The 19,158-nt window shown below is 47.1% G+C and overlaps 1 protein-coding gene across 1 annotated transcript; it reads left to right on the top strand.

The window, feature by feature from the left end:
* Window positions 1-1,842: 1,842 nt before the first annotated feature.
* Window positions 1,843-11,346, top strand: MRPL4 (mitochondrial ribosomal protein L4). The gene is made up of 9 exons (XM_073654102.1): window positions 1,843-1,998; window positions 2,430-2,511; window positions 2,830-3,001; window positions 3,277-3,328; window positions 4,887-5,004; window positions 5,088-5,194; window positions 6,844-6,953; window positions 7,701-7,774; window positions 11,143-11,346. The coding sequence occupies exons 1-9, from the start codon at window positions 1,945-1,947 to the stop codon at window positions 11,286-11,288; spliced, it is 915 nt and encodes a 304-aa protein (XP_073510203.1). The 5' UTR covers window positions 1,843-1,944; the 3' UTR covers window positions 11,289-11,346.
* Window positions 11,347-19,158: the final 7,812 nt, after the last annotated feature.

The following is a 19,158-nucleotide window of genomic DNA, read 5'->3' as shown; positions in this document are numbered from 1 at the left end:
CCTACAATTATATGGGGAGGTAGGATCGAGCTGTGATTAATAGGTTGATGGGTGGAGTGCCCAGTCAGATACACAGGCTCTCTGACCGAGCACTCCACCCATCAGCCATTGGCAGTTTTAATCACAGCAGGATCCTACCCACCTATATAATTGTAGGCTGCTTTCAGCCCAGGAGAGGTATCATATTAGGTTAGGTTCCCAGCAAAGAAGGTCGCCTTGTCGTTGGCTATTGGGCACACATGAATTGGCCAAATTATGTGCTAAGTATTTTAATTTTAACCTATTTTCTAGATCAGCAATGCAATTCCAATTTCATATATTCCATGTCTGCATGCTATAGCGCTGCAGAGTGCAGCTTTAATTTGTTAGTGTGTAAAAATTGTGGCCATAATAGCCTTATTATAAAATCTCATTCACATACTGTTGAGAAAATGAGCAACGTAAGTTAAGCGGCATTTATTTTGAAATTCCACAACAAATTTCATTCTTTCCAATGCACCGGCAGAGCAATCCGCAGCAGAAAGGTAACATACCCCGAGGCTGATTGCTTACAACCGACGTTCACGGTCCAAGTACGGACTGCATTGTCTGGAACGAGCGGGGGTGTCTGCCGGTCTGAACTCAACAGCCTCATAAGCATATAAGAGACTCTTGACGTCAGGACAGGAGACTCAGACTTGGACTCATCCGCGGATGCCGTCAGTTACAAGGCGGTTCTCAAGGCTCCCGTCCAGCGACCACAGAACACTGACATGGCCGATGGATAGTGATTCACACCAATGCTACAGATCACCCTCCGATCCTGCGGCAAATATAGCTGTGGCCTATCCTTGTATTTTTCATCCAGCGTTTTATGGAAAAAGTGATCTCATTGTTTCATAGGTTGAACAAAACCAAATTAAATATATTGGAATAACTGCAACTTGTAAATTACACGTCTACAGTGCGGCCACCTAATAGACAAAACCTAGGATGAAAACAACACGAGCTAATACCTCGCAGTAAGTAAAAAAAAAATAATAGTTGTTCTGCATGTAAGTATCATAGGGGACTTAGCTGACACTGTTTTGATCAATAAAGCGTAAAAGCCATCACACCATGACAAGGTGACCCAGCGGGACGGTCCTTAACTCTAGTATTAAAGTTGTCCACTACTTGGACAACCCCTTCTCATGCCCCTCTTTTGGCCCCGATAAAATAAAGCCTATACTCCCCTCCCCTGCTCGCGCCGTTCCAGCACTCGCGGTCCTAGGACTCTCGTGTGGTTGTGACACATGACCACGCCGTCCAGTTAGCGCTGACATTACTGTCTCTGCCTTTGAACTAATTGAACATGACGAGGAAGTCAGAGATCAGCTGCAGCCCGGACTTCCTCTTCATGCTCAATTCGACAGGAGGCGGGGCCAGTGACGTCAGTGCTGATTGGACACCGGGGTCATGTATCACAACACGGGAGTCCCGGTACCGCGAGTGCTGGAACAGCGCCAGCACAGGAGGTGCGTATAAGCTTTTTTTATAGGGGCCAAACATTTAGATCAAGAAGGGGTTGTCCTAGTAGTGGAGAACCCCTTTAAGAGTCTCTGTGTGCCAGCAGACCTCAATGTCCTGCTCTGCCCCATCTACACTTATGATGTTTGTGTCATACTCCTTTAATAATGTGATGGACACTACTATAACATCTGTATAATCTCCTGCACCCGAACATTTATCAGCTCTACACATTTCACCTGCTTTATTACAGCGCCCTCTCGTGTACACACTACGTCCATAAAAGTTCTCTCGACGCATGCGCAGGAACGCATTGACGTCATGCTGTGGGTAACGTCATGCACAGTACTGGCAGTAGCGGCTTCGGCGTGACGTCGTGTAGTGTGCGCCGGAAGTCAGTTTGTCATGCCGCAGCATTGACCTTCCTGCTTTCATGTGAGAGTAGCTGAGCCCGGGATGATGCTGTGGGGTCTCCTGCTGACCTGTGGGAGCAAGGGGCCCGGGATACGGGTGAGTGATAGTGACCACTGGGTGCATCCGTGATCTTACCTGTTATTTGTAATGGCACAGTCCTGTGAATACGAATGGTATCGTCCTGCCATCGACAGTCAATGCAACATGTTGTGAGACTACAATTCCCAGCATGCACTGGGAGCATATGCCTATCAGGACGTGCTGGGAGTTGTAGTTTCATATCAGTTTAATGCAAATATCAGCGTATTGCTCCCAGTTAATGGTCTCCAGCTTGGTTTTTTCCAGCTGTCGTGAAACTACAACCCCCAGAATGAGCTGACAGCCTGCAGGCATGCTGGGAGTTGTAGTTTAGCAGCAGTGTGCTCTATAGGAGCCATTTTCAGCAGCTGTGGAGCGACGCTGTAGTCTTCCGGGCGCCATAGAATCGGAACGTAACCACTTCTCACACTGGCGTTTCTCCTCCGCAGCTTCTCTCCTCGTTCTCCTCTGATCTCATCGTTCCTCCCAACCTCATTCTGCCTCCGGGATTAAAGGACGGACCTGTCAAATGTATGTGAGATGTGTGCAGGGGATTACTGTAAGGGGGGCTGGATTAACCCTTGAAGTGTGGTGCTGATATGGGGGGCGGGAAACGTGCAGGAAGATGTCCACCTTTATCTGTGTTCTGGATTATTGGATTCCAGAGTAAAGGAATTTCCTGTACACCGATCTCTCGATGCATCCGGTGAAATTCCTTCAGTCCATCTTCGCTCAGGTGTCGGGTGATCAGACATTCTGGATTATTGGATGTGGTGGTAGATGTATGAGTCTCCCGTTTACAGGCAGAACCGGTATCTCAGACCTTTCTTTTTTTTTTTTTTCTTCCAGTCCAGCGCCCCCCGGTGGACTTCTCACGGCCTGTGCAGCGGGTATGTAAGCTCCCGGTGCCCCCGCACTTATCTCCGCGGACCGTCTGGTTGGAATCTCTGAGTGAGGAGGAGGATGATGAGCCTAGGAGTCTGGTGCAGCTGCACCCGGACGTGTTTGACGTCCCCCCCAGGTGAGCGTCATGTCCTGTATGTCACATACGTGACCGGGATCAGGAGATATCAGACATTAATGTGATCGAGAGCGCCCCTAGTGGTGGCTGCATTATGGGCCTGGCATACATGGCGGGTGACTATAGGGTCTTGTTGGCTCTGCAGGGGGCGTCCTCCACTGTCCGCAGTCTGGTGCACAATGACATCCATCACATTGGTCGTGTTCTCCAGGCCGCCGTGTGTCGCCGCTCTGCTACCAGTCAGTGATGTGTCTGTCATCTGTCTTTACTCTTAGGATTGATGTCCTTCACCAAGTGGTAACATGGCAGCGCAACTTCAAAAGAATTGTGAGTATCTCCGTCCTCCAAGCCGGAGCCACCTGACATACCCTGTTACGCAGACCACCCTGATCCCATCCCCCGTCCACAGTGAATAGTGAGATCTCTGTTCCGTATATAAAGTTTTACCTGTCCCAATATACAGTGCAGCCACAGGGCTACCTTTCCCAAATATACAGTGTGGAAACTTGGCCTCGCTCCCCCATATACATTGCATCCATGTTGCCTACCTTCCCCTATAATACACATGGCTTTCCCCCCATATACGGTGCAGTCATTACCTCCCTGTATATGCCATGCGACCTCATGGCTTTCCCCCCATATACAGTACAGTCATTACCTCCCTGTATATATATCATGCGACCTTATGGCTTTCCCCCCATATACAGTACAGTCATTACCTCCCTGTGTATATACCATGCGACTTCATGGCTTTCCCCCCATATACAGTGCAGTCATTACCTCCCTGTATATACCATACGACCATGTTGCTTTCCCCCCATATACAGTGCAGTCATTACCTCCCTGTATATATCATGCAACCACATGGCTTTCCCCCCATATACAGTGCAGTCATTACCTTCCTGTATATACCATGCGACCTCATGGCTTTCCCCACATATACAGTGCAGTAATTTCTCCCTGTATATACCATGCGACCTCATGGCTTTCCCCCCATATACAGTATAGTCATTACCTCTCTGTATATACCATGCGACCATATGGTTTTTCCCCATATACAGTGTAGTCACTACCTCCCTATATATATATATATATATATATATATATATATATATATATATATATATATATATATATAAACATGCAACCACATGCCTTCCCCCCCCGTATACAGTGCAGTCATTACCTTCCTGTATATACCATGCTACTACATGGCTTTCCCCCATATACGGTGCAGTCATTACCTCCGTGTATATACCATGCGACCACATGGCTTTCCCCCCAAATACAGTGCAGTCATTACCTTCCTGTATATATCATGCGACCACATGCTTTCCCCCATATACAGTGCAGTCATTACCTCTCTGTATATACCATGCGACCACATGCTTTCCCCCATATACAGTGCAGTCATTACCTCTCTGTATATACCATTCGACCACATGCTTTCCCCCATATACAGTGCAGTCATTACACCTCTGTATTATACCATGCGACCACATGCTTTCCCCCCCATATACAGTGCAGTCATTACATCTCTGTATTATACCATGCGACCACATGCTTTCCCCCATATACAGTGCAGTCATTACCTCTCTGTATATACCATGTGACCACATGCTTTCCCCCATATACAGTGCAGTCATTACCTCTCTGTATATACCATGCGACCATGTTGTTTTCCCCCCATATACAGTGCAGTCATTACCTCTCTGTATATACCATGCGACCACGTGGCTTTCCCCCCCATATACAGTGCAGTCATTACCTCTCTGTATATACCATGTGACCACGTGGCTTTCCCCCCCCATATACAGTGCAGTCATTACCTCCCGGCATCGCCACTATCCGGCGTCCATATTTTACACTGATGATTTTTTTTCAGAGTTATGCCAAGACGAAGACTCGAGCCGAAGTCAGAGGAGGAGGAAGGAAACCCTGGCCGCAGAAAGGAACCGGGCGAGCGCGGCAAGGAAGCATCAGGTCCCCGCTGTGGAGAGGAGGTCGGGCTCCTGGGCTCCTCTCCTCTCTGCTTGCTGCCAGTGAATGAGAATCCCTTTTGTCATATCGTTTGCCTCTTTTATAGGTGGAGTAGCGCACGGTCCCCGGGGCCCCACAAGCTATTATTACATGTTACCCATGAAGCTCCGTGTTCTGGGACTGAAGACTGCATTAACCACGAAGCTCGCCCAGGTGCAGAACATCATACATGTGCATCGCTGCCGGAGGGGAGGTGGGATGACGCCGCTGTGTGCGTCCTACCTAGGAGAATTACCAATGCGCTTTCTGCTTCAATTTCTCACAGTTTTCAAAATCTCTGCTTGTTGTCATAATGTAGGAACCTACATGGAATAGCATTCAGTCCTGGTCCTGTGACGGACACACAGCTCTGATAACCAGTGCAGCTGTGCATCCATCACAGGACCAGCGGACACACAGCTCAGATAACCACTGTAGTGAGCAGTGCAGCTGTGCATCCATCACAGGACCAGCGGACACACAGCTCAGATAACCACTGTAGTGAGCAGTGCAGCTGTGCATCCATCACAGGACCAGCGGACACACAGCTCTGATATCCACTGTAGTGAGCAGTGCAGCTGTGCATCCATCACAGGACCAGCGGACACACAGCTCTGATATCCACTGTAGTGAGCAGTGCAGCTGTGCATCCATCACAGGACCAGCGGACACACAGCTCTGATATCCACTGTAGTGAGCAGTGCAGCTGTGCATCCATCACAGGACCAGCGGACACACAACTCTGATACCCACTACATAGAGCAGTGCAGCTGTGCATCCATCACAGGACCAGCGGACACACAGCTCAGATAACCACTGTAGTGAGCAGTGCAGCTGTGCATCCATCACAGGACCAGCAGGGGCGTCACTATGAGTGCACGGGGGGCCCTGAAACTAGGGGACCCCAAAAGGTCTCTTTTGGCCAATGTAAAAAAGAAAGAAATACCAATAGTATCACGGACCCGTTCTGCAGTGGGACGTCATCACTATGTGGAAGTGGCCTCGGGGGTCGGGCCTGCTCCTCACCGCTTAGGTGGTGGTTGTATTACATAACCGGCACCGAGAGTAATTGATGTGATCGTCTGCTCGGATCGCAACAGTTTAACCATTACAGCGCCATTTAAAAGACTTTTAACACAGGCTGTCCCTCCGAGCCCATAGGACACCAGATCAAGTGATTGCACTTAGTCCCCCCAATGGGGACTAAGAGGGTGTAAAAAAATTCTATAACAAAAAAATTAGAAGTTAAAAAAAAGTTTTGGGTCTCCGCAAATAGCTACTCAAACCAATTTTAATTATATTTCTACCGTATATACACGTGGTCAAAATTGTTGGTACCAGATGGATCTGGTTTTCAGGTCATTTTTACTGCACCATGAACACCATTATGGCTCTTGTAAGAAGGGGAGAAAAGAAGCACAAAATCGAAAAATTGCTGGGTCCTGAAGGGGCTAATTAATGGACTAGTGGCCTCACAGTGCACTTTTCCTTTTTCCTTGTGCTTTCTGTCTTTGTCCACTAGATGGCAGCAGACTTCACTATTTTTCCGGGGACATCAGGAGGTCTCAGTAGTGCAGCCTCAGGCTTTGGTCCTGCATCTTGAAGTAGTAATTTCTCAGCACAGACGTAACCTATTGAAGTAGCGTTTTCACCTTTCTAACGTACAGATAATCGGCTTTTATTGGGCAGAAATGTATAAATATTGCCGACTTTAGAATATGGTTGTGTCTGATCTGAATTGTGATTACCGAGCAGTTTCCATGTTTTTAAAGGAGAATTTTTATCTAGTTCAGTCGTTCATTATTTATCCTTTCACCCTACAGAACGATCTTCACATAATTGACTCCGCTGAGATCCCGTCCCCGGACCCTCATTACCTCTTAGATCTTATTAAACGGCGACATTGGGGGGAGTCCGTGCTGATCGTTGATGCGTAAGTACCAGCCGGCACACGTCTGTAGATGTGATGTCACCACCCTACGAGAAGTGAGAGGGGCTTGATTATCCCTTTAATGAAAATTAAAGGGGTTGTCTTTCATAAAGGGATCAGAATGAGAGAAAATAAAGCCCTTTATACAGCCCACATGGTACTGTCTTGACACTCAGAAAATGCCCGCTCAGTCGATATGGTCAGTAGTTTCCATGCGTCCAAGACAGGACTAAGGAGGGATTCCATAACATAGCACATGTCCAGAAGCAGCAGCATGGAGGACAGTATATAAAAATACTGAGCAGTGTAGCTGTGAATCCAGCACTGAGGTGAGATAAAACACTTACTAGAAAGCTTCAAGATGATCTGCCTATCTCTCATTCTGCTCCTCCCATCCTAGTAGGCTTTTGGTAGCTATAATCTGACGCCTGAGTGAGTTTATAGTCCGTTTTGTTTTAGATTTTAGCAGTTCTTTTTTCAGAATGAGTGACGAGTTCAGGAGGAAGGGAAAGGAGAAGTGGCTCATCAGTGGAGAAAGAAGCAGGTTTCTCTGATCAGATATATTAAAGTTTCTTATATTCGATGTCATTTATTCACAATTTCTTGACCATTTCAGCTTCATAAGGGCACTTCACAGAAGATATTTACTTTTTTTTTTTTTTTTTTTTTTTTTTTTTTTAGCTTTTCTCCTATGTAACAATTTGCTAATGATAAAAAATATATATTACTGACGTGGTGTGGTTTTCACAGCAATGAAGACATGCCCGAAAACATTCTCAGTGCAACATTCGATTCCAAGAAGATAAATCTAATTCCAGCCATAGGTAACGATTTCATGTATTATTTATTTTATTATTTTCCTACTTTTAGATTTTTTTTTTAACTTTAAAAGATGGAGGCTAAAACTCCTTCACAATTTATGTGGCTATTTAATCTATACATTGGGTAACAATGACCTGAGAGATGGACCGAGCGTTATATAACTGAGGGACTAGGGGACACTGCAGGCAGATGGGTGGAAAGGAGATGTCAATGGTATATTCTCAAGTCAGCAGTGGGGACCACAAGAATCTGTATGGAGAGCAGTGAGGACCATAAGGAGCAGTGGGAACCACAAGAATCTGTATGGAGAGCAGTGAGGACCATAAGGAGCAGTGGGAACCACAAGGATCTGTACAGGGGGTAGTGGCGACCACAAGGATCTGTGTAAGGAGCAGTGAGGACCATAAGGAGCAGTGGGGACCACAAGGATCTGTACGGGGGGTACTGGGGACCACAAGGATCTGTGTAAGGAGCAGTGAGGACCATAAGGAGCAGTGGCGACCACAAGGATCTGTATGGAGAGCAGGGAGGACCATAAGGAGCAGTGGGGACCATAAGGATCTGTATGGAGAGCAGTGGCGACCACAAGGATCTGTATGGATAGCAGGGAGGACCATAAGGAGCAGTGGGGACCACAAGGATGTGTGTGGAGAGCAGTGAGGACCATAAGGAGCAGTGGGGACCATAAGGATCTGTATGGAGAGCAGGGAGGACCATAAGGAGCAGTGGGGACCACAAGGATGTGTGTGGAGAGCAGTGAGGACCATAAGGAGCAGTGGGGACCACAAGGATCTGTACGGGGGGTACTGGGGACCACAAGGATCTGTGTAAGGAGCAGTGGGGACCACAAGGATGTGTATGGGGACTACGAGGATCTGTATGGGGAACAGTGACTACCCCAAGGATCTGTGTGGGGACCACAAGGATTTGAAGGGGGAACAGTAGGGACCACGAGAACCTGTGTGGGGACCACGAGGATCTGTCCGGGGAGCAGTTGGGGGACCATTAGGACCTGTCCTTGGAGCAATGGGGACCACGAGGATTTCTTAAGACCCAATTCATATTAATCTCTTTATGAATGACCTAGTGGATGGGATTGAGAATAAAGTGTCTTTGCTGATGACACAAAACTATGTAAGATAATAAAAAATTAAACTTCACAGTACAATATTACAAAACGATCTGGATAAGATGTCTGATTGGGCAAACACACGGCTGATGAGGTTTAATGTATGTATAGAGTAATGCACCTAGGACGGAGTAATCCTATTGTTGCACATACATTGCCTGGGAGTATACTCGGGACTACAGAACAGTAGAACTTGGGTATTCTGGTTACAAGTAAGCGGAGCAGCAGTACTCAATGTCAGGCCGCAGCCGCAAAAGCAAATAAGATTTTAGGGTGACTAAAAAGAGAAATAAAATCCTGTGATCCCAATACAGTTGTGCTCAATAGTTTACATACCCCAGCAGCATTTTTGCTTTCTTGACCTTGTTTCAGAGAATATGAATGATAACAAAAAATCTTTTTCTCCACTCATGGTTATTGGTTGGGTGAAGCCATTTATTGTCAAACTACTGTGTTTTCTCTTTTTAAATCTTAATGAAGACAAAAAACATCCAAATGACCCTGATCAAAAGTTCACATACCCTGGTGTTTTTGACCTGATAACATGGTCAGAATTTGACACAAATGGGTTTGAATGGCTACTAAAGGTAACATCCTCACCTGTGACCTGTTTGCTTGTAATCAGTGTATGTGCATGAAAGCTGAGTGAGTTTCTGGGATCCAGACAGACTCTTGCATCTTTCATCCAGCCACTGACGTTTCTAGATTGTGAGTCACGGGGAAAGCAAAAGAATTGTCTACGGGAAAAGATAGTTGAACTGTATAACACAGGAAAGGGATATAAAAAAATATCCAAGGAATTGATAATGCCAGTCAGCAGCGTTAAAACTGTGGTTAACAAATGGAAAATCAGGGGCTCTGTAAAAACCAAACCACGGTCAGGTAGACCAACAAGAATTTCGGCCACAGCTGCCAGGAAAATTGTTCAGGATGCAAAGAAAAACCAACAAATAACATCAGCTGAAATTCAGGACTCTCTGAAAACTAGCGGTGTGGCTGTTTCAAGACTCACAATAAGGAGGCACTTGAAGAAAAATGTGCTGCATGATCAAGTCGCCAGAAGAAAGCCATTACTGTGCAAATGTCACAAAGTATCTCACCTACAATACGCCAAACAGCACAGAGACAAACCTCAAAACTTCTGGAACAAGGTAATTTGGAGTGATGAAACCAAAATTGAACTTTTTGGCCACAACCATAAACGTTACATTTGGAGAGAGGTCTATAATTGCCTATGGCCTAATGATGGCCTATGATGAAAGGAGCACCATTCCTACAGTAAAGCACGGAGGTGGATCGCTGATATTTTGGGGATGTGTGAACTACAAAGACACAGGAACCTTTGTAAAAGTTGAAGGAAAGATGAATGCAGCACGTTATCAGCAAATACTGGAGGCAAATTTGCACTCATCAGCCCGGTAGCTACTCATGGGACGTACTTGGACGTTCCAACATGACAACGATGCAGAACAAGGCCAAGTCGACCTGTCATTGGCTACAGCAGAACAAAGTGAAGGTTCTGGAGAGGCCATCTCAGTCTCCTGACCTCAATATCATTGAGCCACTCTGGGGAGATCTCAAGCGCGCAGTTCATGCTAGACAGCCCAGGAATTTACAGGAACTGGAGGCTTTTTGCCTAGAAGAATGGGCAGCTTTACCATCTGAGAAAAGAAAGAACCTCATCCACAACTACCACAAAATACTTCAAGCTGTCATTGATGTTAGAGGGGGCAATACACGGTATTAAGAACTGGGGTATGTGAACTTTTGATCAGGGTCATTTGGATGTTTTTGGTTGTCATTAAGATTTAAAAAGAGAAACCACAGGAGTTTGACAATAAATGGCTTCATCCAACCAATAACCATGAGTGGAGAAAAAGTTTTATGGTTGTCATTCATATTCTCTGAAACAAGGCCAAGAAAGGAAAAATTCTGCCGGGGTATGTAAACTTTTGAGCACAACTGTATATTAGCGATAGAGAATGTAGAACTGGTGGAGACAGGGTGAACTTGATGGACCATTTTTTTTTGTCAACCTACGTAACTATGAATGTAAAATAGTTAGAAAAAGTTTTAGTAAAGTCTTGTGATTGGCCTGCGATGCTCGTGTTTTTGCAATATGAATCGCTGGTAATTTCTTTCGGGAAGTTCCACACATTTATAGTTAGCCGCCCATTTCCCTTATGTCGGGTCTAAAGCGTTTTTGCCCATTAACCCTTTCTTCTCTCGGTTTGCTCCCAGGTATAAATGTCTACAGCATGCTGAAGCACGATACCGTCCTGCTGACTATCGGAGCTGTGGATTTCTTAGAGGAAAAATTACTGTGGCAAGACGTCCGCTACTCGGCCCTGTACCCGTTCACTTTACCCTACAGCGACTTCCCCTAAATACCTACGGCTCCATCTTTTGTATATAATATTGTTACAATAAAAGTAAAGAAAATCACTTTCTCCAATACTTTATCATGTCCATTTACCGGGGAGTCAGCTCCTCTCCTCACCTTGCCTATACAGGAGGGTATTGTGCAAACTGCGAGGTCGAAGGTGGTCTTATCAGTCAGGGGGTCCCTTGATCTCTGTTACCTAATTATACAAGGACTGGCACATGGCTGAAAAATATTTTTATAAAAATACTTTTATGCATACAAAGTATGTGCACCACTTCTCATTGTCAACTGTCAGTCTTATAAAATAAAAATGGCCGGGTCACAATTCAGATTTTCTGAGAAATTTAAGACCTGAAAGCCGTTGTCTTTGTATGTGTGACGGGTCCTAAAATGGGATCTCCTATTTTAGCATTCTTTTCATCATGAAAGTGTCGTCTTGCCTGAACCTTCAGCGATCAGCAGTGATCGGTCGGGAAACCTGCTAGTAACTGTTCACTTTTCCCACAGCACAACAGCAGGAGAAATGAGGTATTACACCATGTCCATTCAAATCAGTGAATGTGTCTAATATCGGACTGGATGAGTCCTCCAGAGCGAGAGACGCTCATTGTAAATGCTTTTCACTTTGAGATAAAATGAGGACCCCCTTTTCCATTATGAAAATGGCTTCCTGTACCTGGACAACCTTTTTAACCCCTGGATGTAATAATAAGTCCTAGGGAGAATCATAGAATGGTAGAGTTGGAAGGGACCTCCTGGGTCATCTGGTCCAACCCCCTGCTCAAAGCAGGATTCACTAGATCATCTCAGACAGATGTCTGTCCAGCCTCTGTTTGAAGATGTCCATTGAAGGGGAACTCACCACCTCTAGTGGCCGCCTGTTCCACTCATTGATCACCATCACTGTCAAAAAGTTTTTTCTAATATCTAATCTGTGTCTCCTCCCATTTAGTTTCATACCATTGCTTCTAGTCTTTCCTTGTGCAAATGAGAATAAAGATGATCCTTCTACAATGTGACAGCCCTTGACATATTTGTAGACCGCTATTAAGTCTCCTATCAGTCTTCTTTTTTGCAAGCTAAACATTCCCAAATCCTGCAACCGTTCCTCATAGGACATGGTTTGCAGACCAGTCACCATTCTGGTCGCTCTTCTCTGAACTTGCTCCAGTTTGTCTATGTCTTTTTTTAAAATGTGGTGCCCAAAACTGTGCACAGTATTCCAGATGAGGTCTGACCAAAGAGGAGTAAAGACCGATAATGACTTCACGTGATCTAGACTGTATGCTTCTGTTAATACATCCCAGAATTGTATTTGCCTTTTTTGCTGCTGCATCACACTGTTGACTCATGTTCAGTCTATGATCTATTAGTATACCTAAGTTTTTTTCACATGTACTGTTGCTTAGCTCTATTCCTCCCAGGGGCGTACATAGGAATCATGAGGCCCCATAGCAGAAGTCCTAATTGCCCCCCCCCCCCCCCCGAAAGAAAAATGTAAATAATTGTTGGGGACACAGAAGAGCAGATCTCACAACTTTCCAGCCTTTGCATAGCAATTTTCTTCCTTGCTGAACTCCTAGATTCCTCTTTCATAGCCTCATAAAATGTGATGCCAACAAAAGTGTCGTCCCCCCCTTAACACATGGTGCATTCCTCCTCATTAGCCTCCACATGCGCAGTGTAATGACCCTACTGTCAGGGCTGTGGAGTCGGAGTGGGAGTCGGTATAAAATGGACCGACTCCTAAAATATATAATAAATTGGGTACAGTAGTTCAATGCAGTTTGTGGGGAATATTTTTTTCATAAGAATTTGGGAAAGTTATGAAATGTCCTATTCCTGATCTAAGGGTATAGGACTTTTAGCTGAGATGAATCTGTGCTACATTAAATTTATCACATAAACATGAGCCATGTATGAGGGAGTCGCAGTTGGAGTCGTTGTCGTGGAAATTGAGGAGTCGGAGGTTTGGCTTACTGACTCCACAGCCCTGCCTACTGTACCCCAACTCAACTCCCAGGGCAAAGTATGGTGACCCCAACACAGTATAATCCCCGAACTGTGACCCCCACACAGCCTTCCATGCAGTATAGTGGTGTCACGGGTGTGTCGCCACGAAGATCGTCACGATTACACAGCCTGACTTCTCGCAGCTGATTTTTTGGTGCTTTGTGTTTTTCGGCAGTGAGGGAGTTAATTCTCTCTCTCTCTGTGCTAGACGAGGTCCAGCCTCGCCCAGCTGCAATCAATGCTGCTGTAGTGAGACTCCTTCAAATGCCTGCTGGTCTGTTAGGGAAGTGTCGGTGAAAGCATTTCATGCAGACTAACAGAGCGGATCGTGGTATTTGGAGTTTCAGAGAGAAGTGTATTTGGAGCGTTTTTTCCCTTCCTCGCTTTATCATTTATCTCCTTTCCCGTTGGTGTTCCCTCTGTTGTAGTTGTGTAGTTTTTGTATGCAAGGTGGTTATGGTTTTTCCCTTGTACTGTCTCGTTCGTCTAAGTACTGTGTGTGGGCATATTATTACTTGTCCCCTTTTGTTGTGATCGGGGTCCTTCTCAGGACTAGATTACTTAGGTGCAGGGATCCTCAGGAGGTAGGGGTTACGCTGGTGGCCTGGACCTCTGTACCTTTAACAGTACCTCCAGGTTGAGGGATTAGTCAGGGCCCCAGCTTAGGGTCAGCTTAGGCCCCCTACCTCCAGTATACAGAGACAGCGTGACATTTTCACCGACCACTTAGTTTTTCTCCAGCTACCATGGATCCAGTAGCCGGTCTAGCTCGGCAGTTGCAGAGTTTGTCCATGGAGCTGGCGGACGTTAGGTCCAAGGTTTTGTATCCTCAGGAGCAAGCCGGACCAGAACCTAAAGTAGCTCTCCCTGACAGGTTCACTGGGGGGCGGGACAAGTTTTTTGTTTTCCGGGAGGCATGCAAGTTGTACTTTCGGCTGCGGCCTCGCTCATCGGGGAGTGAAGAACAAAGGGTGGGAATTGTCATCTCGCTCCTACAAGGGAACCCACAATCTTGGGCGTTCTCTCTTCCCCCAGGCTCCCCGGCTCTCCAGTCAGTGGATAGGTTTTTCGCTGCTCTGGGACTCGTATATGATGACCCAGATCGGATCTCCCTTGCTGAGTCTAAGTTACGTAGGATTCAGCAGGGAGATCGTCCGGCGGAGGAATTCTGTTTGGAGTTCCGTAGGTGGGCCACGGACACCCAGTGGAATGACCCGGCTCTTAGGAGCCAGTTTTGTCAAGGTTTATCCGACAAATTACAGGATGTGTTGGCACAGTATGACTCTCCCGCGTCACTGGAAGCCGCTATGGCCCTTGCTATTCGCGTTGACAGACGGCTTCGGGAGAGGTGCGGGATAACTCTACCCCCTGTGATGACTCCACCTCCTACAAGGTCCCCTCATATGGTGGTTCCCCTGGTCAGTCCAGAGGAGCCTATGCAATTAGGAGGGACATCATTTCGGGGGAGGGGACCGGTGGTGCGCCATAAGACAGGAAGGTGTTTCTTCTGCGGGAGAAAGGGACATTTTATTGGGGGTTGTCCATCCCGTCCCTTGCAGAGTGAAGAGTCGTCGGAAAACTGTTGATCCCAGGTTGTGTGGTGGACGGCAATCTGGGAGTAGGTATTTCGTCCCTAGGTTCGTCTCAGTTTCTCGTACCGGCGGAGGTGGTGGTGGGTACGAGAACTGAGAGGATATCTGTTCTTCTGGATAGTGGGGCCGGGGCTAATCTGGTGGACGCTCGGTTTGCCCGGGTTCAAGGTATGCGATTGAGTGAGTTGGCTAAACCCATCCCCATATTCTCGATCGATGCCAGGCCTCTCGGTCAGGGAAGTTTTTTGCAAGCTGTGCATGACGTAAAACTTCAAGTGGGGGCGATACATAAAGAACTGTTGTCTTGCTACGTGTTGGAGGGTCTTCCCACTCCTATAGTGTTGGGCCTTCCTTGGTTAACTAAGCATAACCCGGTTATTAATTGGCAAACCAGAGAGATAAGCCAATGGAGTAAATTCTGTAATAAAAACTGCATGAACACGGTCATCGGTGCGGTTACTCCTTGGGTCTTACCTCCATTTCTGGCAGACTTTGAGGATGTATTCTCGGAGAAAGGGTGTCAGGAACTACCTCCTCATCGCGAGTATGACTGTTCTGTAAAACTGCTCCCTGAGGCCAAGTTACCTAAAGCTAGGTTGTATAACCTTTCTGGTCCTGAGAGGCAGGCCATGAAGGATTATATTTCAGAAAGTCTGGCTAAGGGGCATATTAGACCTTCATCTTCACCGGTGGCTGCGGGGTTCTTCTTTGTTAAGAAGAAAGATGGAGGCCTACGCCCTTGCCTGGATTTCCGTGAACTTAATCGGATTACGGTCCGAGATCCGTATCCGCTCCCACTTATTCCCGATCTCTTTAATCAGATCGTGGGCGCCAAATGGTTCTCTAAGTTGGATCTCAGGGGGGCGTACAATCTGATTAGGATGAAGGAGGGGGATGAGTGGAAGACGGCGTTTAACACTCCGGAGGGGCATTATGAGAACCTTGTCATGCCATTCGGTCTGACTAATGCCCCGGCGGTGTTCCAACACTTTGTTAATGACATTTTTCGCCGCCTGGTGGGACAGTTTGTTGTCATATATCTGGATGATATCTTAATTTACTCGCCGGATCTGGTGTCTCATCAGGAGCACGTTAGGCAGGTGTTACAGATCTTGCGGGATAATAAACTGTATGCCAAATGGGAAAAGTGTGTGTTCGCCGTACAGGAACTCCAGTTTTTAGGCTTCCTGGTTTCAGCGTCCGGTTTTCGTATGGACCCTGGGAAAGTGCGGGCAGTTCTTGAGTGGGATCGGCCAGAGAATCTTAAGGCACTACAACGTTTCCTGGGGTTTGCTAATTATTACCGGAAGTTCATTCGTAATTTCTCGTCCATGGTTAAGCCTCTCACAGACATGACTAAAAAGGGGACGGATTTTTCTAGGTGGTCTGACGAGGCTTGTCAAGCATTCTCCTCCTTGAAAAAAATGTTTTGCCTCGGCACCCATACTCATTCAACCTGATGCGTCACAGCCATTCATTGTAGAGGTAGACGCTTCCGAGGTAGGGGTGGGAGCAGTATTGTCACAAGGTTCGTCCCCTGGTAAGTGGCATCCGTGCGCCTTTTTCTCTAAAAAATTGACGTCCGCTGAGAGGAATTACGATGTCGGCAATAGGGAACTCTTGGCCATTAAGTTAGCTTTTGAGGAGTGGCGCCATTTTTTGGAGGGGGCAGTCCATCCGGTCACTGTCATCACCGATCACAAGAACCTGCTATATCTGGAGTCCGCGAAACGTCTGAATCCCAGACAAGCTAGGTGGTCATTGTTTTTTACCAGGTTTAATTTTGTCGTTACATATCGTCCTGGGTCAAAAAATGTAAAGGCGGATGCCTTATCTCGTAGTTTCCCTGGGGCCGGGAATACGGACGACCCGATTCCTATCCTTCAGGAGGGGGTGGTGGTTTCGGCAGTATGCTCTGAGCTGGAGGAGGAGGTATTGGAGGCTCAGGGGGACGCCCCTGTTGGACCTCCGGAGAGACTGTTTGTTCCAGATCAGTTGCGACAAAAGGTGATCGAGGCACACCATAACTCAGTTTTTGCAGGACACCCGGGGAGTAAAGCAACTGTGGATCTCCTCTCGCGTCGGTTTTGGTGGCCTAACTTACATAAGGAGGTGGTAACTTTTGTCGCGTCCTGTGGGGTTTGTGCGCGCTCTAAGACCTCACATACCCGTCCGTCTGGGGCCCTCTTACCTTTGAAGATCCCGGAGCGTCCTTGGACTCATCTGTCTATGGACTTTATTACGGACCTCCCTCCGTCTTCGGGTAAAACGGTCATACTCGTTGTAGTGGACAGGTTCAGCAAGATGGCACATTTTATCGCTCTTCCTGCTCTCCCTAATGCTAAAACTCTTGCGCAGGTGTTCATTGGGGAGATTGTGAGGCTTCACGGGGTACCCTCCGAGGTGGTGTCTGATCGGGGGTCTCAGTTTGTGTCCAAGTTCTGGAAGGCGTTTTGTGCATGGCGGGGGATGCATTTGTCGTTCTCATCGGCTTTTCATCCTCAGACCAATGGTCAGACGGAACGAATGAACCAGAGCTTGGAGACATATCTCCGGTGTTTTGTGTCAGAGAACCAGGAGGACTGGGCTTCTTTCTTACCTCTGGCAGAGTTTGCTCTTAATAATAGGCGGAGCGAGTCCACTGGTAAGTCCCCGTTTTTTGGGGCATATGGTTTTCACCCCCAGTTTTGTACTTTCAGTAGGGGGGGCTCTTCGGGGTTCCTGAGGAGGAACGATTTTCCTCATCACTCGCTTCAGTATGGAGAGGGGTACTGAATAATCTGAGTACTATGGGGAACCGTTACAAACGTATGGCTGATAGGAGGAGAGTGTCTGGTCCGGACCTAAGTGTGAACGATCGGGTATGGTTGTCTACCAGGAATATAAAACTTAAGGTTCCCTCCTGGAAACTGGGTCCCAGGTTCATCGGGCCGTACAGAATCAGTTCTATAATTAATCCGGTGGCATTCCGTCTTGACCTCCCCCCTACGTTTAAAATTCACAACGTGTTCCACAGATCGTTGCTTAAGAGGTATGTGGCGCCGGTGATACCGTCACCTTTACCTCCCCCTCCAGTGGTGGTCAATGGTAACTTGGAGTTCCAGGTATCGAGGGTCATCGATTCACGCTTTAATCGCCGGTCCCTTCAGTACCTGGTTCATTGGAAAGGGTATGGTCCTGAGGAGAGGATGTGGGTTCCTGCGTCGGATATTAACGCAGACCGATTAGTTCGGGCCTTCCACACGACTCACCCGGATAAACCTGGCCCTGAGGGTCCGGAGGCCCCTCGTAGAAGGGGGGGTACTGTCACGGGTGTGTCGCCACGACGATCGTCACGATTACACAGCCTGACTTCTCGCAGCTGACTTTTTGGTGCTTTGTGTTTTTCGGCAGTGAGGGAGTTAATTCTCTCTCTCTCTGTGCTAGAGGAGGTCCAGCCTCGCCCAGCTGCAATCAATGCTGCTGTAGTGAGACTCCTTCAAATGCCTGCTGGTCTGTTAGGGAAGTGTCGGTGAAAGCATTTCATGCAGACTAACAGAGCGGATCGTGGTATTTGGAGTTTCAGAGAGAAGTGTATTTGGAGCGTTTTTTCCCTTCCTCGCTTTATCATTTATCTCCTTTCCCGTTGGTGTTCCCTCTATTGTAGTTGTGTAGTTTTTGTATGCAAGGTGGTTTTGGTTTTTCCCTTGTACTGTCTCGTTCGTCTAAGTACTGTGTGTGGGCATATTATTACTTGTCCCCTTTTGTTGTGATCGGGGTCCTTCTCAGGACTAGATTACTTAGGTGCAGGGATCCTCAGGAGGTAGGGGTTACGCTGGCGGCCTGGACCTCTGTACCTTTAACAGTACCTCCAGTTGAGGGATTAGTCAGGGCCCCAGCTTAGGGTCAGCTTAGGCCCCCTACCTCCAGTATACAGAGACAGCGTGACAAGTGGGCCTACATACAGTATAATGGCCCCCACACCTCTCCACACTCCACTGAGTATAATGCACTCCCCATGGTCCTCCATACAGTATAGTGCACTTGCTATGGTCCTCCACACAGTATAATGCACTCGACATGGTCCTCCACACAGTATAATGCACTCGACATGGTCCTCCACACAGTATAATGCACTCGACATGGTCCTCCACACAGTATAATGCACTCGACATGGTCCTCCACACAGTATAATGCACTCCCCATGGCCCTCCACACAGTATAATGCACTCCCCATGGTCCTCCACACAGCATAATGCACTCCCCGTGGTCCTGCACACAGTATAA

The sequence above is a fragment of the Phyllobates terribilis genome, unplaced genomic scaffold (genome assembly GCF_046119375.1).
Source record: "Phyllobates terribilis strain yellow unplaced genomic scaffold, ASM4611937v1 Scaffold_11__3_contigs__length_659146591, whole genome shotgun sequence".
NCBI lineage: Eukaryota > Metazoa > Chordata > Amphibia > Anura > Dendrobatidae > Phyllobates > Phyllobates terribilis.
The sequence above is the reverse complement of the archived record's forward strand: the minus strand, read 5'-3'. Positions and strand labels throughout refer to the sequence as shown.